We start from the raw sequence: 18,121 nt of genomic DNA, 5'->3' as shown, positions 1-18,121 counted from the left end.
GGAGACCCATCCCCACTGTCTGCTTTCTCTTTGCCTACCTAAAACTGCACATTTTATTTCTGTTTACACACATATAAACCATGTCTTTAGGAGCAGCCTGGGAAATCCTTGGTTGAAGATGGATTTTGCCTTTGAAAACACAAAGGTGAGTGACATCTGTATATTGTGTTATCAGAAGCGTGACACGTGGCTGATTGGGACCAGGTGCCTCACAGAATTAATCCATCTGAGTGAAGCTGTAAACCCCTAGTTGACAGGCAGGGTGACAGCCTGGTTCTTGTTAGCAAAGGCTTGATTAGCAACATTGACCTTCCACTTTAGGGGTGGCAAAAAAGAGTTGGAAACCTTGGGGTGCTATGAATACAAAGCTGAGGTTTGGCCAAAGATAACACTTCTCTGATAAACTCATACATTTGCTGTAAAGGCAGCTCTGAGTGGGCAGGATGGGTGTGGGGGAGCAGGCAATAATTTTAGGTTAAGCTTAGAAGATTGGTAGAATTCATTGTGGATTTAGTTCTTTATTGTGTACTTCAAGGTTTGCATTAACACGGACAGTTTTCTAATTGGTAGTATGTGACATGGGTAGGTAGCCTTCCCTGATTCAACTCACATTCAATGCATTCTGAGTCTGAATCCTGAAGTCTTTAAATCATAGCTGGTTCATTGACTAAAGCAGTGGTTCTCAAAGTGTGTGCCAGGGTGCACTGGTACACCCTAGAAGATTTCCAGGTGCGCCCTATGGTATTCCAGGGAAATATGTGCCTATTGGGGACCAGAAAAACCAATAGGGATTTTGGAGTTTAGATTTTGGGGGGACAGAGGTGTGGGGAATTGGCTGTAAGCTGACAGTCTGCCCAACCCCCCACCTCACTTGCCTGATTAGGTTGTAAAAGGCTGTTAAGCTGTGTGCTGGATTGTTTACACTACCCCCCATGTTCTCCGGAAAGACTGGAGGCAAGTTTCTTCTATCCTTTGTTTGGTGTAAAGTTAAGATGATATGTATGATGGGGATTTTCTGCACTCAACACAATTAAGAGTAAAAAGAGAGGAATTCTTCAATGTATTGATGAGAAAGTAAGAGTTTGCCTTTCAAATAGATGCCCAAACATTGAAGAAATCGCTAGGACACATCAGGCTCATGTTTCTCATAAACACAAGAATGAAAAAACTTAACACATTTGCACAGGGAGCTGCTGAATTTACTAAATCTTACTAAGAATGTATCTATATATATATAAAAAGATAACTTTTTTGTCATTTTTAACCCCTCCTTTCTACGAATTCTAAAAAGCATAACAAAAAATGTAACATAAAAATGTTTTTTAAGGTCAGAATTTAATTTTGTCATATTTATTTTGTTTAATTACCATAAAAGCACGCTTGGACTTTATATTTTTCCTATAATATTTGACTTAATTATTATAACATATTTTTCAGAAAAATGTATATAGTGTGCCTATAATAATTTGTAGGATTTTAAATGCACCCTGACTTCAAAAAGTTTGAGAACCACTGGATTAAAGTAAAGGACAAAAAGAGACAAGAGTCAGGAGGTGCCACCTTATTGTTTCCTAATTTATCCTTCTTTGGGTTAATTCACCTAAAAGGCCAGTTTTCACTGGGTTATAGGCTATTCCCTTACCCTTTGGGGATGAATTTGCCTATTTTGGAGAGCCCCACAGATAGATTAGTGAGATCTAACTGGGCTCATTTTACCTGAGATCCATTAATAAAATTGCATTATTTCCTTTGGATTTATTTGCAGGAAAATACCTGAGGTGAGTGGTCAATAGTATGCCGTTCTTAAAAACATCTACTATGTGGTAAGTGAAATATTCTTAATTTTAGTTATTTGTATATTTGTTCATGAATATTTTTTCTTTTTTTGGTAAATTAAAGGAAACAGCACCTATGTGTACATCTGGGTATTTTGAATTGAGACTAGACATTTGGATCACAAGATAATGTCTGTCTTGGGAGGTATTTCTGGAAGTATGTCAGTATTCTGGTGCGTCTTTGAGTTGGCTACATGGACTGATCTGTTTTCTTCCAAGATGCAGAGTTTGGTTCACTAATGCCTCCTTGTTATACTACTACTGTGTAGTATTGAACTTTGCAGGAATGACTGATGTCCTTCTCACACAAAAATGGAAACAGAGAGGACTCTCTCAGTACCGACAATGGGAAGTGATGGGAATTTCTGCCAGCTCTGTCCTCCATCTCCCTATCTCCCTAAGGTAACTTGGATGATGATAGTGATTAACATTCAGTGAGAGCTTCAGTGATATGCCAGGCACCCTTGTATTTTCCTCGACATGAAGTACTAATCGCTTCACGCAATAACCCTGTCCTTTGAGGTACGCTCTCTTTAAAGGTGAGAAAGATGAGGCAAAATGAGCTTTGGTGATTGTTGACAGTTCTGGTTTCAGTGGACTCAGATTTCTTGGGCTCATCTTGCTAAAGTCCTAGAAACATTTGAGGCCAAGCGGGGGACTCTAGTGTAAGGAGTTGTAACCCAGGACTGGCCTGTGGTTAATATCCCAAACTTTTACATTGTGGTTGGTGGCATCTTGGTAGGAATCCTTCTCTTACTCCTGCCGTGCTCTGTGCTTTTGGCTGGAAAATTTTCCATACAATGTACTTGAGCTTTTCCCACCATTCAGCCCTCCTGGGTTTTTGCCCTGGCATCTGACTAATTCCCCCTCCACCAGCGTTTCTGCAGCACACTGTTTGGTTGCTGGTTTGTATTTATAGTTCTAGTATTGCCTTTTTTTGTAAAGCAAAACCTAAAAAGCCTTAGAAAATAATTGGCATTTCAGAGCTTTCTGCTGTATTTTTATACTGCTCAGCAGAGTGTGATATGCTGAAGTCAGGAGCTGGAAACCAGGCCAGAGGGTGGCGCTTAGGCCAGGGGCCTTGGGAGTGTCTCTCACAAAGGCCCACATGTGGCCATTGCCTGGGCGTGGGGACATGCTGCCCTTTCACCAGGGCCTGCTTATGAAGAACTCTGTAATAGCTTTTTCCTTCTTTTTCTTTTCTTTTCTTTTTTTTTTCCCCCCCACTTATCACAGTAGCTTTGTTTAAAAATAGGAAGCTAGGAGGCCCTGGCCAGTTGGCTCAGGGGTAGAGCATCGGCCCAGCATGTGGATGTCTGGGGTTTGATTCCTGGTCAGGGCACACAAGAGAAGCGCTAATCTGATTTTCCCGCCCTCCCCCCGTCCCCTTTCCCCCTTCTGCAGCCATGGCTCCATTGGAGCGAGTTGGCCCTGGGCACTGAGGATGGCCCCATGGCCTCTGCCTCAGGCACTAAGAAGAGCTTGGTTGTTAAGCAATGGAGCAATGCCCCAGATGGGCAGAGCATCGTCCCCTAGTGGGCTTGTCAGGTGGATCCCAGTAGGGGTGCATGTGGGAGTCTGTTTCTGTATCCCCTGCTCTCACTGAATAAAAAAAAAATAGGGAGCTAGGAGCCCAAGAATGCCATAATTAATTTTAGCGGATAAGAAAATGACAACTCCAGTAAGATGTACTATTGTCATTCTACCAACCTCCAAGCTGTAGGGAGGTTGGAGAGTAGGGTGTACACCAAGGCGGCCAAGCACGGTCAGCTAACCCACAGACGAGCTGCAGACAGCATAGTGGATAAGAGCAAGGCTCTGGCTAAAACACCAGACTACTAGAGTATAAATCCATTCCACCAGCTGGGTGACCTTGGGCTGTAAATGGGATAATCATAGGGTTGATGTGAGGATTAAATGTTGTAGCGATCTGTAAGTGTTGGCCCTTGCCAACAGTGTTGCCAACAGTGTATGATCACCACTTCTGCATGCAGTTACTTCACACCACACACTGTGCACATGGGAAGCCTGAGCTGGCATTAGTCTCCTCCTGCACCCAAGTCTGCGTCTACCCTGAGATGCCTGTGCTAGCTTTCCTTCCCAAGGGTACTGGGGCTCCCATCTGTGTATTCCCACCACCTAGGACCTTATATAAGATACTGAAAGGCAGCACTAAGCCTAAACATGTGCCTGTCTACAACTGTAGCTCCTCTACATCCATCCACAGAGCTGGCCCTGCCAGGCCTGGGCCCCCAGCTCCTGATGTGAAGCTGAAAACCTCAATTTTTCCTCTTCAGCCGAACACGCATAAGGGGCTAGGAACCACCCTCTCCCCCTGCACTAAACAAGATGGAGGGCTGAGCTTAAGAGAGATTCAGACGACACGATTTAAATAAATAAGCTGTATTATCTGTACAAAAAAATATAAATACAGTTTTGTGTTTTAGAGGAGGAAGTGCCCCTTCCACATTATTCAGCAGCCCTAATAATCTTGGGGTGCTGCTGAGTCACAATTCACAGAACAAACAGTAAATGAACATTCATGTCATGCAAGGAGCACTTGGCTTCCTATCCCAAGCCCAGGTCCTCCCGGCTTGCTCTGAAGCCCACTCCCAGAGCCTGGCTGGTGGCAGTGCGGGAGGACGCCGGCTGGGTGGGCAATGTGAATATTGGCCCTGGTTTTCAACAGCTATTGAACTAGAAATAACCAGCCGCATTAGTAGTAGTATAGAATTTGTTGTCTTCATTCCATGTGTTACTATTGTGTCACAAATAAATTCCCTCTTCTTGGCCCACCATCCCATGTTAATTTTTACAATGTATTCTGTACACAGTGAGTGGATCCAGAGTTAACATCAGGTTCTATTAAAAACAGGAACAATACAATAATCACCACCCCAGTTTACAGGAACACAACTGCAGGAAGTTACTAAAAAGTCCTCCAAATACTTTGTTGTCTAGATGACAATGTACAATTATTAATATTGCACTTTTTTTTTATACAAGAAATCCTAATAAATATTCACAAAAGATATACAGACATAGAAAACATTCTCTTTTATTTTAAATAAACATGACATTGATTTTTAGTAACATGCTTTCTTAGAGCCCCTTTTTGTGGTGAGAAAGGAGGAAACCCACCTAGCTGTCCACAGTCACCTAGGGAGGACACAGCTTAGTGTTGCCTTCCCCTCTCCTCCTCCTTCTGGGCGGGTTGGAGAATGCAGCCTTAATGTCGGGGGGGGGGGGGGGTGGCCCCAAAGGGAGTGGGGTTTGCAAGTGTGTATGTGCAGGGCTGCTTTATTCTGAAGGGTGAGTGACTCTGGCCACTCTGCCCTGCCATGGCTACTAAACTGTGGCCACTGGGGGGGGCGTGGCCAAAATCCCTTGTCCAGAGCCACTTGCTGAAGGAACAATTTGCCAAATCACCAAAACTGGTATATGTTGATTGCTAGTAGTTTATTGCATGGGGGGAATGGGTTGAAAAGCCTTTGGGGACAGTCTGGCAGCTTTAGTTACCCTTTGGCTTTACCACTGTACCCGATCACCCCGCCTCAAGCTGCTCTAGTTCAGAGGGCAACTCCCATGGTGTGGGAAGGACCCGCACACTGTCCACCCCCGGCCCGGCCAGCTCTGGAGTGAAGTGGTTGCTATGACCTGATGGCTGCTCTCTGACAAATTGATGAATTGATTTTTGAAGATTGACTCTAGTCCCTGGCTCTTAAGTGGGGCAGCAAAGGCCACGGAGACAAAATACAGGCCTATTCATGCTCAGAACGCCCCTGGCTCCCATCAGTGAGTTCCAGGCATATAGATTTAAACGCCAGAGTGGTTCTGCTGCAGGTGTACGGGCAGAAAGCTCACCGAGACAGCGTGGGGAGCAGGGTCTCCCCTCCAGCCCACAGCGTGTGTCTTACCCAAGCTGAGCCTGTGAGGGCAGCACAGCTCTGAGAGCCCTGTCCCTCGAGCCTCTTGCCCACTCACTCCTCCTGTCCCCTCCACGTTCCCACTGACGAACAGTACAGTCTTTCTTGTGCCTCCATCCCCTCCCTCGCCGCTTCCTTCCTGCCTCGTGTGCTTTCAGCCACCTTGGACTGTCTCCTCCTGTACCCCTACATGCCCGTGTTTTGAGTTCTCATTGCTCACCCCGCACCCCTCACCCCTCACGGAAAGAGCTGAGCAAAGGGCTGGTTCTGCCTCAGCGTGGTGTCCGGCCTCTGCTTGCCCCTCCCGAGGCTGCGGGGCAGAGGCCGGGGAGGAGACTGGAGCAGCTCGCTCCCGCTCCTGCGTTAACAGTGTGCTGCGGGGCAGAGGCCGGGGAGGAGACTGGGGCAGCTCGCTCCCGCTCCTGCGTTAACAGTGTGCTGCGGGGCAGAGGCCGGGGAGGAGACTGGGGCAGCTCGCTCCTGCTCCTGCATTAACAGTGCACTGCCGCTGGAAAGACCCAGGTGGTTGTCAAACCGTCTGGGACCCTGCCCTCCTGCCTGTTGGGAGTTCTGGATCCCTGCTGTCCACAGGGGCCATGCCTGCCTCTCCCTAGGTCTCATCAGGACCCAGGTTTGGGAGGGAGCCAGCTTTGCAAGGAAGCTCCTGCTGTCTGGCTCGGTCTGCTATGCAACCTCCTTTAGACCTCTGTCCTTGTCCTTTCCCAACATTCTGTCCTCCATCCAGCTGAGAGAGAAGACATGCTGAGGTCCTCATATCTGGGGATGTGGTGGGGGAGGGCGTGGAGGAGGGTGTGTGTAGTTGGGGGCAGGGAGGGGGAAATAAATAAATAAAATGAATAAAGTTTAAGTTCTGTCCAAGGTGGTTGCGTGAGTCCTTTGTACGGCCAGGGCAGAGCTCTTCCCTGGGCCCTGTCTTCACACTTTGCCACAAGTTCCACAGCAGCGAGACTTGAACTGGCTGAGCTGGCAGAGTTTCAGCTGTTTCACCTTCTCACAGTACCTGGTGGTATCTCTGCACTCCACTGGGAAGGGGGAGGGGCGGGGAAGGGGACAGAAAGGAAACGTGAAACACAGGCTAATGGCTGTGGCCACCTGGGTGCTTCCTGGGCCTGCCTTGGGCACCAGACTCCTGTGACGGGAGGGGCACTGATGTCCAGCTCCTCTGGGCTGGCCTCGCTCCAGCGGGGGCTCCGCTCAGCCACCTGGCCCGGGCCTGCCCTCCTGCCTCCGACAGCTCCCGTCCTTCCTGAGGCTTCCTGGCACCTCCCTCTCCTCAGAACTGCCTCACCTCCTGGCAGGCTTGCCTTTCACACGGTATTTTAGTAAGTGACTCTCCTCCTGGCGATGCTTCCCAGAGAGACTACATGTGTCGTTCCACTTCGAGGCCACAGGTGAGTGAGGCCTGTCCTGATGGCCTCCTCCTCCAGGACGTGAGCCTTCCTGTCCCGGTAAAGCCCTGTTTCTGATATTCTCCACCTAAGCATTCTCCCCCCCCCCCCCCCCACCAGGCTGTCCCAGAACTCCGTGGTGCTCTAGTCCAGCATTTGCTTCATCAGTACTGGTACTGATTTGGGTTGTGGACATCTCTGGCTGACAGTGAGTCTGCACTACTTTCACTGAACATCTGATGGATCGGCACCACATAGGAAGACAAAGACTGTCCCTTTCCAGTGTAGAGAAAGCAACCAGGAGTATTTGCCTCCAGGACATCTGCCTCAGCACTAGAATCTGATGCTTACTGAGGCCCTGTTGGAAGATGGCACTGCAGCAGGTGGAAACATTCTATTCTTTGCCTCCGCCTTGTCTTCTTCCCTGTGGGGAAGCACCTCCGATGTGTTTTGGGTTTAGAGGAAGTGAAAATAGATATCTACCTGACAGGGTCACCAATGCTGATGTTGGCCTGAGGAGAGTCAGACCTGAGGGAGGAGGGTCAGGCCCGAGGGAGGAGGGAGAGAGAGACCCCAAGGGCAGGGCTCAGGCCAGCTGGTGCCGTGAGACGGCGGGGGAGGGAGGCAGTCAGTAGGTCCTTGTTCTGTGAGAAGCAGACCGGGATGGGTGCAGGGCCTGCTGAGCAGAAGGCACTCTGAACAGTGCTTTCTCTGTAGCAGCCTGTCCCCAAGCGACACTGTTTAGTTGGCCCCTGTGGGCCCCAGCCGAATGCCTGGGTGAGCTGGAGGCTGACTTCACCCAGCACTTGGTCATCAGCACCTGCCTCTAGGGCCGGGTGGGAGCACTTAGGGCATACCCAGCCATCTTTTGTGGTCTGAATATGTGTACACACATCCTTGCACACACCCACACACCCATTTGAAGATACCTAACTCTAGCCCCAGCTCACAATCCTCGGGGAGCCAGACCCAGTGCCCTGTGCTCAGGCTGGGGCCCGGGGACTGCCCTCTGCACCCGACGCCCTGCGGGGGATTTGCAGAAGGCTCTTTGGGATTGGAACATACTGTTTTCACACGGGGTGATGTTGCAGCGCTGCCAGTTGGCCGGCCGGGGCCCCCAGGAGCACAGGTGCTCGGGCACTGCCTTGTTGGTGCGGGCATGCACACACTCCACACGACGGGACTGGAAGCCGTAGTTGCCGCAGGTGGCCGTGCACAGGGTCCACAGGCTGACCCTCCAGTGTACGCTGCAGGCTTCTGACCAGCAGTTCTGGGTGCTCACGGGCCTGCAGGAGGAGGGTGGCAGGGTTAGGGTCTGCCTCTGTGGAGGCTGGAGCTGGATGGGGTGTGGGGAGATGGATGTGAAAACAATGGTGTAAACCCCAGAATGCTGGGCAACTCAAGACCCTTCAGTGCTGCCAGACCTGGGTTCTGCTCTCTGCTCTGTTCCCGAGTGGCTGTAAGATCTCAGAAAGCCACTTCCTCTACCTGGGACTCTGTCTGCTCATCTCTGCAATGTCAACCTCACTGCAGTACCTGAGAATAAGCTCACCCAAGGTGTGGGCTGGCAGAGGCTGAGCCTGGAGTCAGTTTCAGGGGCTGGGGCCTTGTGTGGGGGTGCCGAGCTGTCACCCCTGGGGGGACACCTACAAGGAGGTATGACAAGAAATGGGGGCTGGATAGGGATAGGCAGAGAACCAGGGACAAAACCCCTCATGTCAGCCTAATTTCTAGAGGGAGGTCAACAAGAGTGAGCAGCTGATGGGGTCCTTAAGGTCTGGTGGCCACTTTGTGGATCTCACCTCCTGCCCGCCCTGGCACTAGGTCGGGTCTCCTGTGGGGTCAGGCTTCCCTCAAGGGAACCTGTGCACTCTTCATCTCTAAGGAAGGAGGACCCAGACTGGCCCACTCGGCTAGCACAAGGCCACCACTGAGCTTTCTACCTCTGAGGAGGTCAGTGGCCTAGCGAGAATTGAGGTGAAACGGCAATGCATTTGACTCCTGGAACTGTGGGAGATTGGAGGAAAAACATCCATTCCCCACCATCTTTCTGTGCTGTGGACATGGGCCGGGGAAAGGGGGCCCCTGGTTTTCTTTTACCTGGGAAGGGCACTGCACTGCTCTGACGGTAAGGCGACGCCATCCAGTGTCTGGCAGAAGACTTGTCTGTGTTGCACGGCTAGGCGAGGCCCAATGCAAGGCCCATTGCACTGGGAAGCAGAGAAAGGTGACATAGAGGTATAATGTTAACCACTTCGAGGGGAGGCTGCAATACTCAGGCTGCAGGGGACACGTGCAGGGTCTCGTTTGAGGTCTTTGGATCATTCATCATGCCCTTTCTTTGGGGGCAACTAAAGGATGTTCACTGGCATGTTTTCCTCGTGCCACAGCAGAATGGGTAGCGTCCCCGTGGTCTGCGAGCATTCTGTTAGCAAATGGCTAATTGTAGCATAGAGCCAATCAGAGCCAGTCAACCCCTTCCCGATGAAACAGGTGAAAGACTTCTTGGCATAATGTGTCTTTACCTTCTTTAGAGGTGAAGTCCTCTAAAGAAGCCCCTCAGTCCCTCCTTTAGTCCAGAGACTAATTTGGTTTATTGTTTTCTTGCTAAATTCATCAAAGTAATCAAGTCTATCTCTTTCCTCCCTTCCTTTGGCTTCATTTTTCTCGAGGTTAAACCCAGGATGGATGAACCAAAGCAGACTTAGGTATGTATAGTTAGTCCCTGCTTATATTCTTCTGATATGTGCTCATGGAGATTGCTAAGCTTTTCCTAGAGTTGGTAAAGCCAGAGACCACCACAGTAAATACCTCTAAAAATGGTATCTGAAAAATACAAAAACAGCAGGACCTTAGCTGACATCTGCTATTTGAGTAAAGGGACAGATATCCCTTGGAGGTCACTCTAGAACAAAAGTCCGTAACTTGGGGGTCTTTGGACTTCCTAGGGGACCACAGAAGAGTTGTTAACCCTTAAAATTATAAGCAGAACTCTTGTGTTTATTGACATTTTTTTCTAGCAAGAGAACCCAGTTTTTATCAGATGCCCAAAAGATTTCAAAGATTATGAACCACTGAAAGTAAAGGATTTTTTTTTTTTGTATTTTTTTGTATTTTTCTGAAGCTGGAAACGGGGATAGACAGTCAAACAGACTCCCGCATCTGCCCGACTGGATCCACCCGGCACGCCCACCAGGGGCGAAGCTCTGCCCACCAGGGGGCGATGCTCTGCCCCTCCGGGGCGTCGCTCTGTCGAGACCAGAGCCACTCTAGCGCCTGGGGCAGAGGCCAAGGAGCCATCCCCAGCGCCTGGGCCATCTTTGCTCCAAAGGAGCCTTGGCTGCGGGAGGGGAAGAGAGAGACAGAGAGGGAGGAGAGGGGGAGGGGTGGAGAAGCAGATGGGCACTTCTCCTGTGTGCCCTGGCCAGGAATTGAACCCGGGACTTCTGCACGCCAGGCCAACGCTCTACCACTGAGCCAACCGGCCAGGGCCTGAAAGTAAAGGATTTAAGGTAAAGGTAGTCTCTTAGGTCAGGCAACTATGCCTGAAGCTAGTTACTGCTCCTTCTGCTATAGCTGAGTGCATCAACCTCATCAATCAAATCTCACCCCTTGGTCTGACCAAGTGATACTAGAAAGTGTGAACTCAGACCCTAAAGAGATGGGCTGTGAAGGGTCCAGTGTGATACTATTGTTCACAAAGACACAGGAGAGTTAGGGAAAATGAAAAATGTCCCTTGACACCAGCAACTGGGATTTTTTAAAAAAATGTGATACAAATACATAATCTGTTAAAATTTATGACTTTAACTATTTCTATGTGTACAATTCAGTGGCAATAAGTACATTCATATTGCTATACATCATTAACATTATTTATCTCAAGAACCTTTTCATCGTCCCTAATTTTTTTTTTTTTTTTTTTACAGAGACAGAGAGTGAGTCAGAGAGAGGGATAGACAGGGACAGACAGACAGGAACAGAGAGAGATGAGAAGCATCAATCATTAGTTTTTCATTGCGCATTGCAACACCTTAGTTGTTCATTGATTGCTTTTCATATGTGCCTTGACCATGGGCCTTCAGCAGACTGAGTAACCCCTTGCTGGAGCCAGCTACCTTGGGTTCAAGCTGGTGGGCTTTTTGCTCAAACCAGATGAGCCTGCGCTCAAGCTGGCGACCTTGGGGTCTTGAACCTGGGTCCTCTGCATCCCAGTCTGACGCTCTATCCATTGTGCCACTGCCTGGTCAGGCTCATCATCCCTAATTAAACTCTGAGCCCATTAAACACTAACTCCCCGTTACCCTTTTCCAAGTCCCCAGTAACCACCATTCTACTTTCTGTTTCTATAAATCTGACTACTCTAGGTACCTCATTTAAGTGGAATCATACAGTTTTTGTCCTTTTGTGTCTGGCTTCTTTCACTTAAATTATTGTTTTCAAGGTTCACCCATGTTTTAGCATATACAGAATTTCTTTTTTTAAGACTGGTTAATATACCATTGTAAGTATATACCACATTTTGTTAACCGTCTGTTAATGGACATGGGAGTTGTTTTCACTTTTTGGCTATTGTGAATAAGGCTACCATGAATATTAGTGTACAAATATATGTTCAAATCTTTGCTTTTAGTTCTTCTGAGTACATAGCCAGAAGTGAAATTGCTGGAGCACAAGGTAATGCTATGTTTAGTTTTTTGAGGAACCTCCATACATACCATTTACCACAGCAGTTGTGCCATTTCACATTCCCATCAACAGTGCATGCAGGTTCAAATTTCTCCACGTCTTGGTCAGCATGTATTATTTTCTGTTTGATTTTTTTTTTTAATAAAAGTCCTACTGGATAAATGGTTTTGATTTGCCTTTCCCTAATTACTAGTGATGTTCAACATTTTCTTATTTGTGTATTGCTCATTTGGACATCTTTAGAGAAATATCTATTCAAGGCTTTGTGTCTTGCTGTTGAGATGCAGTTCTCTTCTATATATTCAGGAAATTAATCTTTTATCAGATTTATGATTTAAAAATATAAATGCCTCTGGAACAAGACAAATTTGAACTGTGCCGGTCCATTTATATGTGGATTTTTTTTCAATAAATAGCCGTACTGTTTTTGATCTGTGGTTGAAAGTCCATGGATGTGGAAGGCTGGCTGCATGCATTGATATGTGCCATTTCATGTAGAAGACTTGAGCATCTGTAAATTTTGGTATCCTGGACCCAATACCTTCTGGAGACTGAGGGACAACTTAAGTTATTGGGGAGTCAAAAGTTATAAACAGATTTTTTGACTGGGTAGGAAGTGGGCACCCCTAACCCTGGCATTATTCATAGGTCAATTGAATTTTCTCTCATTCTGTGTGTTCCCTTTATTACTCTGTTGATAGTGTCCTTTGATGAGGAAAAGCTTTTAAATTTGATGATACCCAGTTTATCTAATTTTTCTTTTGTTGCCTTTTAGTGTAATATCCAAGAAATAATTGCCAAATCTGTTATTATAAACTTCTCCCTTCTCTGTTCTCTTTTAAGAGTTTTATATTTTTAACTTACATTTAAGTCTATTTTGTGTTAATTTTTTATACGGTGTAAAACAAGGATCCAACTTCATTCTCTTGCATGTAGATATATAATTTCTCCTGCACCATTTACTGAAGACTCTCCTTTCTCCATTGAATGATCTTGGCACACTTTATTTGACCATATATACAAGAGTTTATTTCGGGGCTCTCTAGTCCACTTCATTGGTATGTATGCCTACCTGTATGTCAGCACTATACTGTTTTGATTACTGTGCTTTGTATAGTAAGTTGGGTTTTGTTGTTGTTTTGTTACAGAGCCAGAGAGAGAGAGATAGAGAGAAGGACTGATAGGGACAGACAGACAGGAAGGGAAAGAGATGAGAGGCATCAATTCTTTGTTGTGGCTCCTTCATTGATTGCTTTCTGATATGTGACTTCACGGGGGTTACAGCAGAGCGAGTGACCCCTTGCTTGAGCCAGCAACTTTGGGCTCAAGCCAGCGACCTTTGGGCTCAAGCCAGAGACCATGGGATCATGTCTATGATCCCATGCTTAAGCCAGCAACCCTGCGCTGAAGCCAGATGAGTCCATGCTCAGGATGGCAGTCTTGGGATTTTGAACCTGGGTCCTCTGTATCCCAGTCTGATGCTCTATCCGCTGCACCACTGCAGGCTGTGTAGTAAGTTTTGAAATCAGAATGTGTGAGACCTTCAACTTTGTTCACTGCAGGCTGTGTAGTAAGTTTTGAAATCAGAATGTGTGAGACCTTCAACTTTGTTCTGTTTTTTTTCAAGATTGTTTTGGCTAATGTTAACTGTGAGATTTCATATGTGGTCTTTAATATTTTGAGGTAGTTTCTTTCTATTACTGTTTTGTTGAATGTTTTTTATTATGAAAAGGTGTTGAATTTTCTCTAATGATATTCTGGTATCAATTGAAATGACTATGTGTATTCCCCCTTCATTTTACTAATATAGTGTATTATAGTGATTGATTTTCATATGTTGAACTAGCTTTATGTTCCAAGAATAAATTCTACTTGTTCATGATATATAATCCTTTTATTTTACTGCTAAATTTGGTTGGATTGTAGTTTATTGAGGATTTCTGCATCAATAATTAGAAGGGAATTTTGGTCTTTAGTTTTTCTTTCTTGTACTTTCGTCCTTTGGCTTTGGTATCAGGGTACTACTGGCCTCATTGAATGAGTTAGCAAGCATTACCTCCCCTTCAATCTTTAGGAAGAGTTTGAGAAGGATTGGTATAAATTCTGTAAGTATTGCTTAGACTCCATCAGTGAGGCCTTTGGATCTAGGGCTTTTCTTTGTAGGGAGGTCTCTGATTACTGATTCAATCTCTTTACTAGTTATAGGTATATTAATATTTTTCTTTTTCTATGATTTGGTCTTCATGGGTTATGTGATTCTTGGAATTTGTCCACTACACCTAGGTTATCCAAGCTTATTGGTGTATAACTTTTCATAGTATTCTCATATAATCTTTTTATTTCTGTAAAATCAAAAATGTTACCCCTTCATTTCAGATTTTAATAATAAATGTTTTCTTTTATTCCATAGTCAAGATAGCTAATAGTTGGTCTATTTTAGAGTTTTTGGAAGAGCCAAGTTTTAGTTTCATTGATTTTTCTTTATTGCTTCCTTTAACTTTTTTTTTTTTTTTTTTTTTTTTTACTTATTGCCAATCTATTCTTTGTTATTGCCTTCTGCTAGGGTTTAGTTAGCTCCATTTAAAAACATTTTCTCAAGGTATAAGTATAGGTTGATTTGAGATCTTTCTTTTTTAATGTAGGTATTTACAACTATAAATTTTCTTCTCAGCACTGCTTTCTCTGCAGCCCATGTTTTTACTTGTCTTTTTTTATTGATTTTTATTGGGGTGACACTGGTTAACATAATTATACAGGTTTCAGGTGCCCAATTCTACAACATATCTCTGTACACTGTATTGTGTGTTTACCCCCAAGTAAAATCTTTGTCTATCACCATTTATCCCCTGACACACTCCTCAACCTCCCCTACTTGTAATCACCACACTGCTATTTATGTCCATGAGTGTTTATTCATTTTATGTCCTTGTTTGCTCTATCCCTCCCTCACCCAACACCCCTGCCTTCGACAGCTGTCAGCCTACCCTGTACAGTGTATTTCTGTTTTGCTTGTTAGTTCATTTTGTTCATTAGGTTCCACATATGGGTGAAATTATATGATACTTGTCTTTCTCTGACTGGCTTATTTCACTTACTATAATGATCTACAGGTCTATCCATGTTGTCGCAAAAGGTACAATTTCCTTCCTTTTTATGGCCAAGTAGTATTCCATTGTGTAAATGTACCACAGCTTTTTTATCCACTCATCTACTAATGGGCACTTGGGCTGTTTCCAGATCTTGGCTATTGTAAGTAACATTTCAGTGAACACCGGGGTATACATATTCTTTCAAATTAGTGTTCTGGGTTTCTTCTTGTAATACTGGTTTGGTGGTAAACTCCTTTAGTTTTTCCTTATCTGGGAAGATCTTTATTTCACCTTCAATTTCAAATGATAGCGTTGCTAGGTTAAGTAGTCTTGGTTGTAAGTTTTTGCTTTGAATATAGTTGTAAATACCTACATTTATATCACTTTGAATATTTCATGCCAATCCCTTCTGGCCTGAAGCCTTTCTGTTGAAAAATCAACTGACAACCTTATGAGAGCTCTCTTGTAAGTGACTGCTTTTCTCTTGCTGTGTTTAAGATTTTCTCTTTGTCTCTGACCTTTGCTATTTTAGTTATAAAGTGTCTTGATGTGGGCTTCTTTGGGTCCATCTTGTTGGGGACTCTGAGTTTCCTGGACTTGTGTGTTTTTTCCTTCACCAAGTTAGGGAAATTTTTGGTCATTATTTCTTCAAATAGATTCTCAATCCCTTGCTCCCTCTCTTCTGGTACCCCTATGATACAGATGTTATGTTTCATGTTGTTTCAAAGGTACCTTAAAATAGCATCACTCATTCAAATTATTTTTTCTTTTTGCTGCTCTAATTGGGCATCTTTTTTTCTACCTTGTCTTCCAAATTGCTGATCTGATCCTCTGCTTCATCCAACCTACTGTTTATTCCTTCCCATGTATTCTTGATGCTGGATATTGTATTCTTCATTTCTGACTGGTTACTTTTCATGGTTTCTGTATCCTGTTTTTTTGATGCTATCTCTTTATTGAAGTTCTAACTTTTTTCCTTGAGCATCTGTAGAATCACTACTCTGAACTCTATATGTGATAAAATGCTTATCCGTTTCACTCCATTTCAGTTAGCTTTTTTTCTGGAGATTTGTCTTGTTGTCTTTTGGGACCCATTTCTTTTCCTCCCCATTTTGGCTGCCTCTTTGTGTTAATTTCTATCAATTAGACAGCTCTGCTAGGATTCTCGGTTTTTGTGGAGTGGCCTTATGTAGTAGGTGTTCTATTGGGTCCAGTGATGTAGCCTCTTTGATCACCTGTGTGCTCTAGGAATGCCCCTTGTGTGGGTTATGTGGACCCTGTTATTATAACTGAGTCTTGATTGCTATTGGCCCATTGTGTGTGGGATGAACTCTCAGGGTGGCTGACTGTGAGGATCTACCTTGACCAGTGCATGTGAGCTACCCTGTAGGTGCTGACCACAGGAAGCAGATTTGCCTCAGCTGGGTTCGGTGCCTGACGAGCCCTCCCTTTGGATACACTGCTTGTGAAGCTAATTGGATCCTGCTCAGATGTCTGAAACTGGCCACTGGGTGTGTTGGTTCTGGGAAGGAAACCTGGTGCAGGCCAATGAAAGATGCTGCCTGTACCTGGCTCTCAGCCACCTGTTTGGAGCTATAAGCAATCCACAGTTTTTGGCAGCCTCTGCTGGGCTTAGGTGTGCATGGGAAGGACCCAAAATGCACATTGAGACCAGCTTTTACCAGCACCTGGCCAAGGGGAAGGTTTACCTCCAGCTGCCTTCACCTGCTGGCTGCCTGTTAGGCTCTGTCACTGAAAAAGCCTCTGGTAAAGTTGGGAGGATGGGATTATTGGATCTCCCCTGAGGGGGAGGTGCCAGAGGCTTCAGGGAAGGTAGTCGGTGTGGCCCCTGCTCTAGAGTCACCAGTCTCAGTCTGTCCTGGATTTTGGCCTGACTTCAGCAGGGCAAAACCATTAGGTGTTGGCCATGGGGGTTAGTTGTATAGACTGTCTTGTGAGGGGGAAGCACCAGATTCACGTGAGAATGGGACAACTGAGTGACTGTCACTCCCTGAGTCTGTTCAGACCTCTGCTCCCTAGCCAAGGCAGCTAACTCCTTAGCAGGGCTTAATCTTCTCAGGGTGGGGCAAATTTCTTGCCCCCAGGCTGATGCCACACGAAGGGGTTTGCCCTGCCCAAGATTGATGGTGATAAAAGTATGGGAGAAGAACTCAGCACAGGAAATTTGGTAGCTGTCCCTCTGTGTTTCTTCCCAGAGTCACAAACTTCAGATTCTCATGCGACTCTATTCCATCCAGCCCTCCCTCTGCCAGAGCCCACAATAAGTGGCTATGAATGAGATTTTTGCATTGGCCCTTTAAGAGGGTGCCTGAGTTTCTGCAGACTTCCTTCTCTTTCTGGCAGACAGAAACCTTGCTGCTTATCACAGCTGAATGTGATATCACAGGCTTCTTCCAGGCCTGATGGTCTGGGCTGGGGAGCCTGGGTGGGGTTTAGAATCCTTCCTTCCCTGGGAGAATTGACCCCTGCAGCTGCTGAGAGATTCCTCTGGAACATCAGCAGCAGCTTGTGGGAGCAGAGCCAGTCCTTTTCGCGTCTCTGCCCTTCCTAACCAGTCTCTGTGTGGCTTCTTCTGTGAATTTTTGGCTATCAGACTCCTTTTTGTCTAGTCTTAAGTTGGTTTTTCAGAATGAATGTTCTTAAATTTAGTTTTAACTCCAGTTTAGGCCTGGGAGGAGGTGGGTGTATCATCTTAGATCTCTAAAAAAAAAATCTCACTCATCTTAAGGTATTTTCTAATTTCCTTTGTGGTTTCTTCTTTGACCTAAGTTGTTTAAAAGTATTGTTTATTTTCTACATATTTGTGAATATTTTTGTTTTCCTTCTGCTACTAACTTCTAGTTTTATCCATTGTGGTGAAAAGATACTTCATATGATTTCACTCTTTTAAAGTTTATTAAGACTTGTCGGGCAGATAAGATATATTTTGCTCACCCTGTTAAAGATGCCTGCTGCTCACGTGGTTCGGCTGATTGCCTTTCATGCTAGGGGAGGGTCTTTCGTGCCAAAAGGTTTTAAAATGAGGAGCTAGGAGGCCATTTGGAGAGACTGATCACGTTCTTTTAGAGAGGAAGAGCCCATGGTGTCGCAGGGCAGGGAGGCCACATGGAGGAGGCAGCCAAAATGGCAGAATGGTGAAGGAGAAGCCAGTT

At 45.7% G+C, this 18,121-nt stretch overlaps 1 protein-coding gene across 5 annotated transcripts in view; it reads right to left on the bottom strand.

The window, feature by feature from the left end:
• Window positions 1-5,541: 5,541 nt before the first annotated feature.
• The window catches only part of ADAMTSL1 (ADAMTS like 1), a 1,002,857-nt gene continuing 990,277 nt past the window's right edge, over window positions 5,542-18,121 (bottom strand). For 3 of the 5 annotated variants that reach the window (XM_066368244.1, XM_066368241.1, XM_066368246.1), the window contains 2 exons: window positions 9,271-9,380; window positions 8,092-8,456 (listed from right to left, as the gene is read on the bottom strand). In XM_066368244.1, coding sequence (XP_066224341.1) covers window positions 8,117-8,456; window positions 9,271-9,380 — 450 coding nt within the window. In that variant the 3' untranslated portion in view covers window positions 8,092-8,116. Of the gene's footprint in view, window positions 6,805-8,091; window positions 8,457-9,270; window positions 9,381-18,121 lie in introns of those variants that run through there. The other 2 variants (XM_066368243.1, XM_066368245.1) reach the window with 1 other exon arrangement.

The sequence above is a fragment of the Saccopteryx leptura genome, chromosome 2 (assembly GCF_036850995.1).
Source record: "Saccopteryx leptura isolate mSacLep1 chromosome 2, mSacLep1_pri_phased_curated, whole genome shotgun sequence".
Classification (NCBI taxonomy): Eukaryota; Metazoa; Chordata; class Mammalia; order Chiroptera; family Emballonuridae; genus Saccopteryx; species Saccopteryx leptura.
The sequence above is the reverse complement of the archived record's forward strand: the minus strand, read 5'-3'. Positions and strand labels throughout refer to the sequence as shown.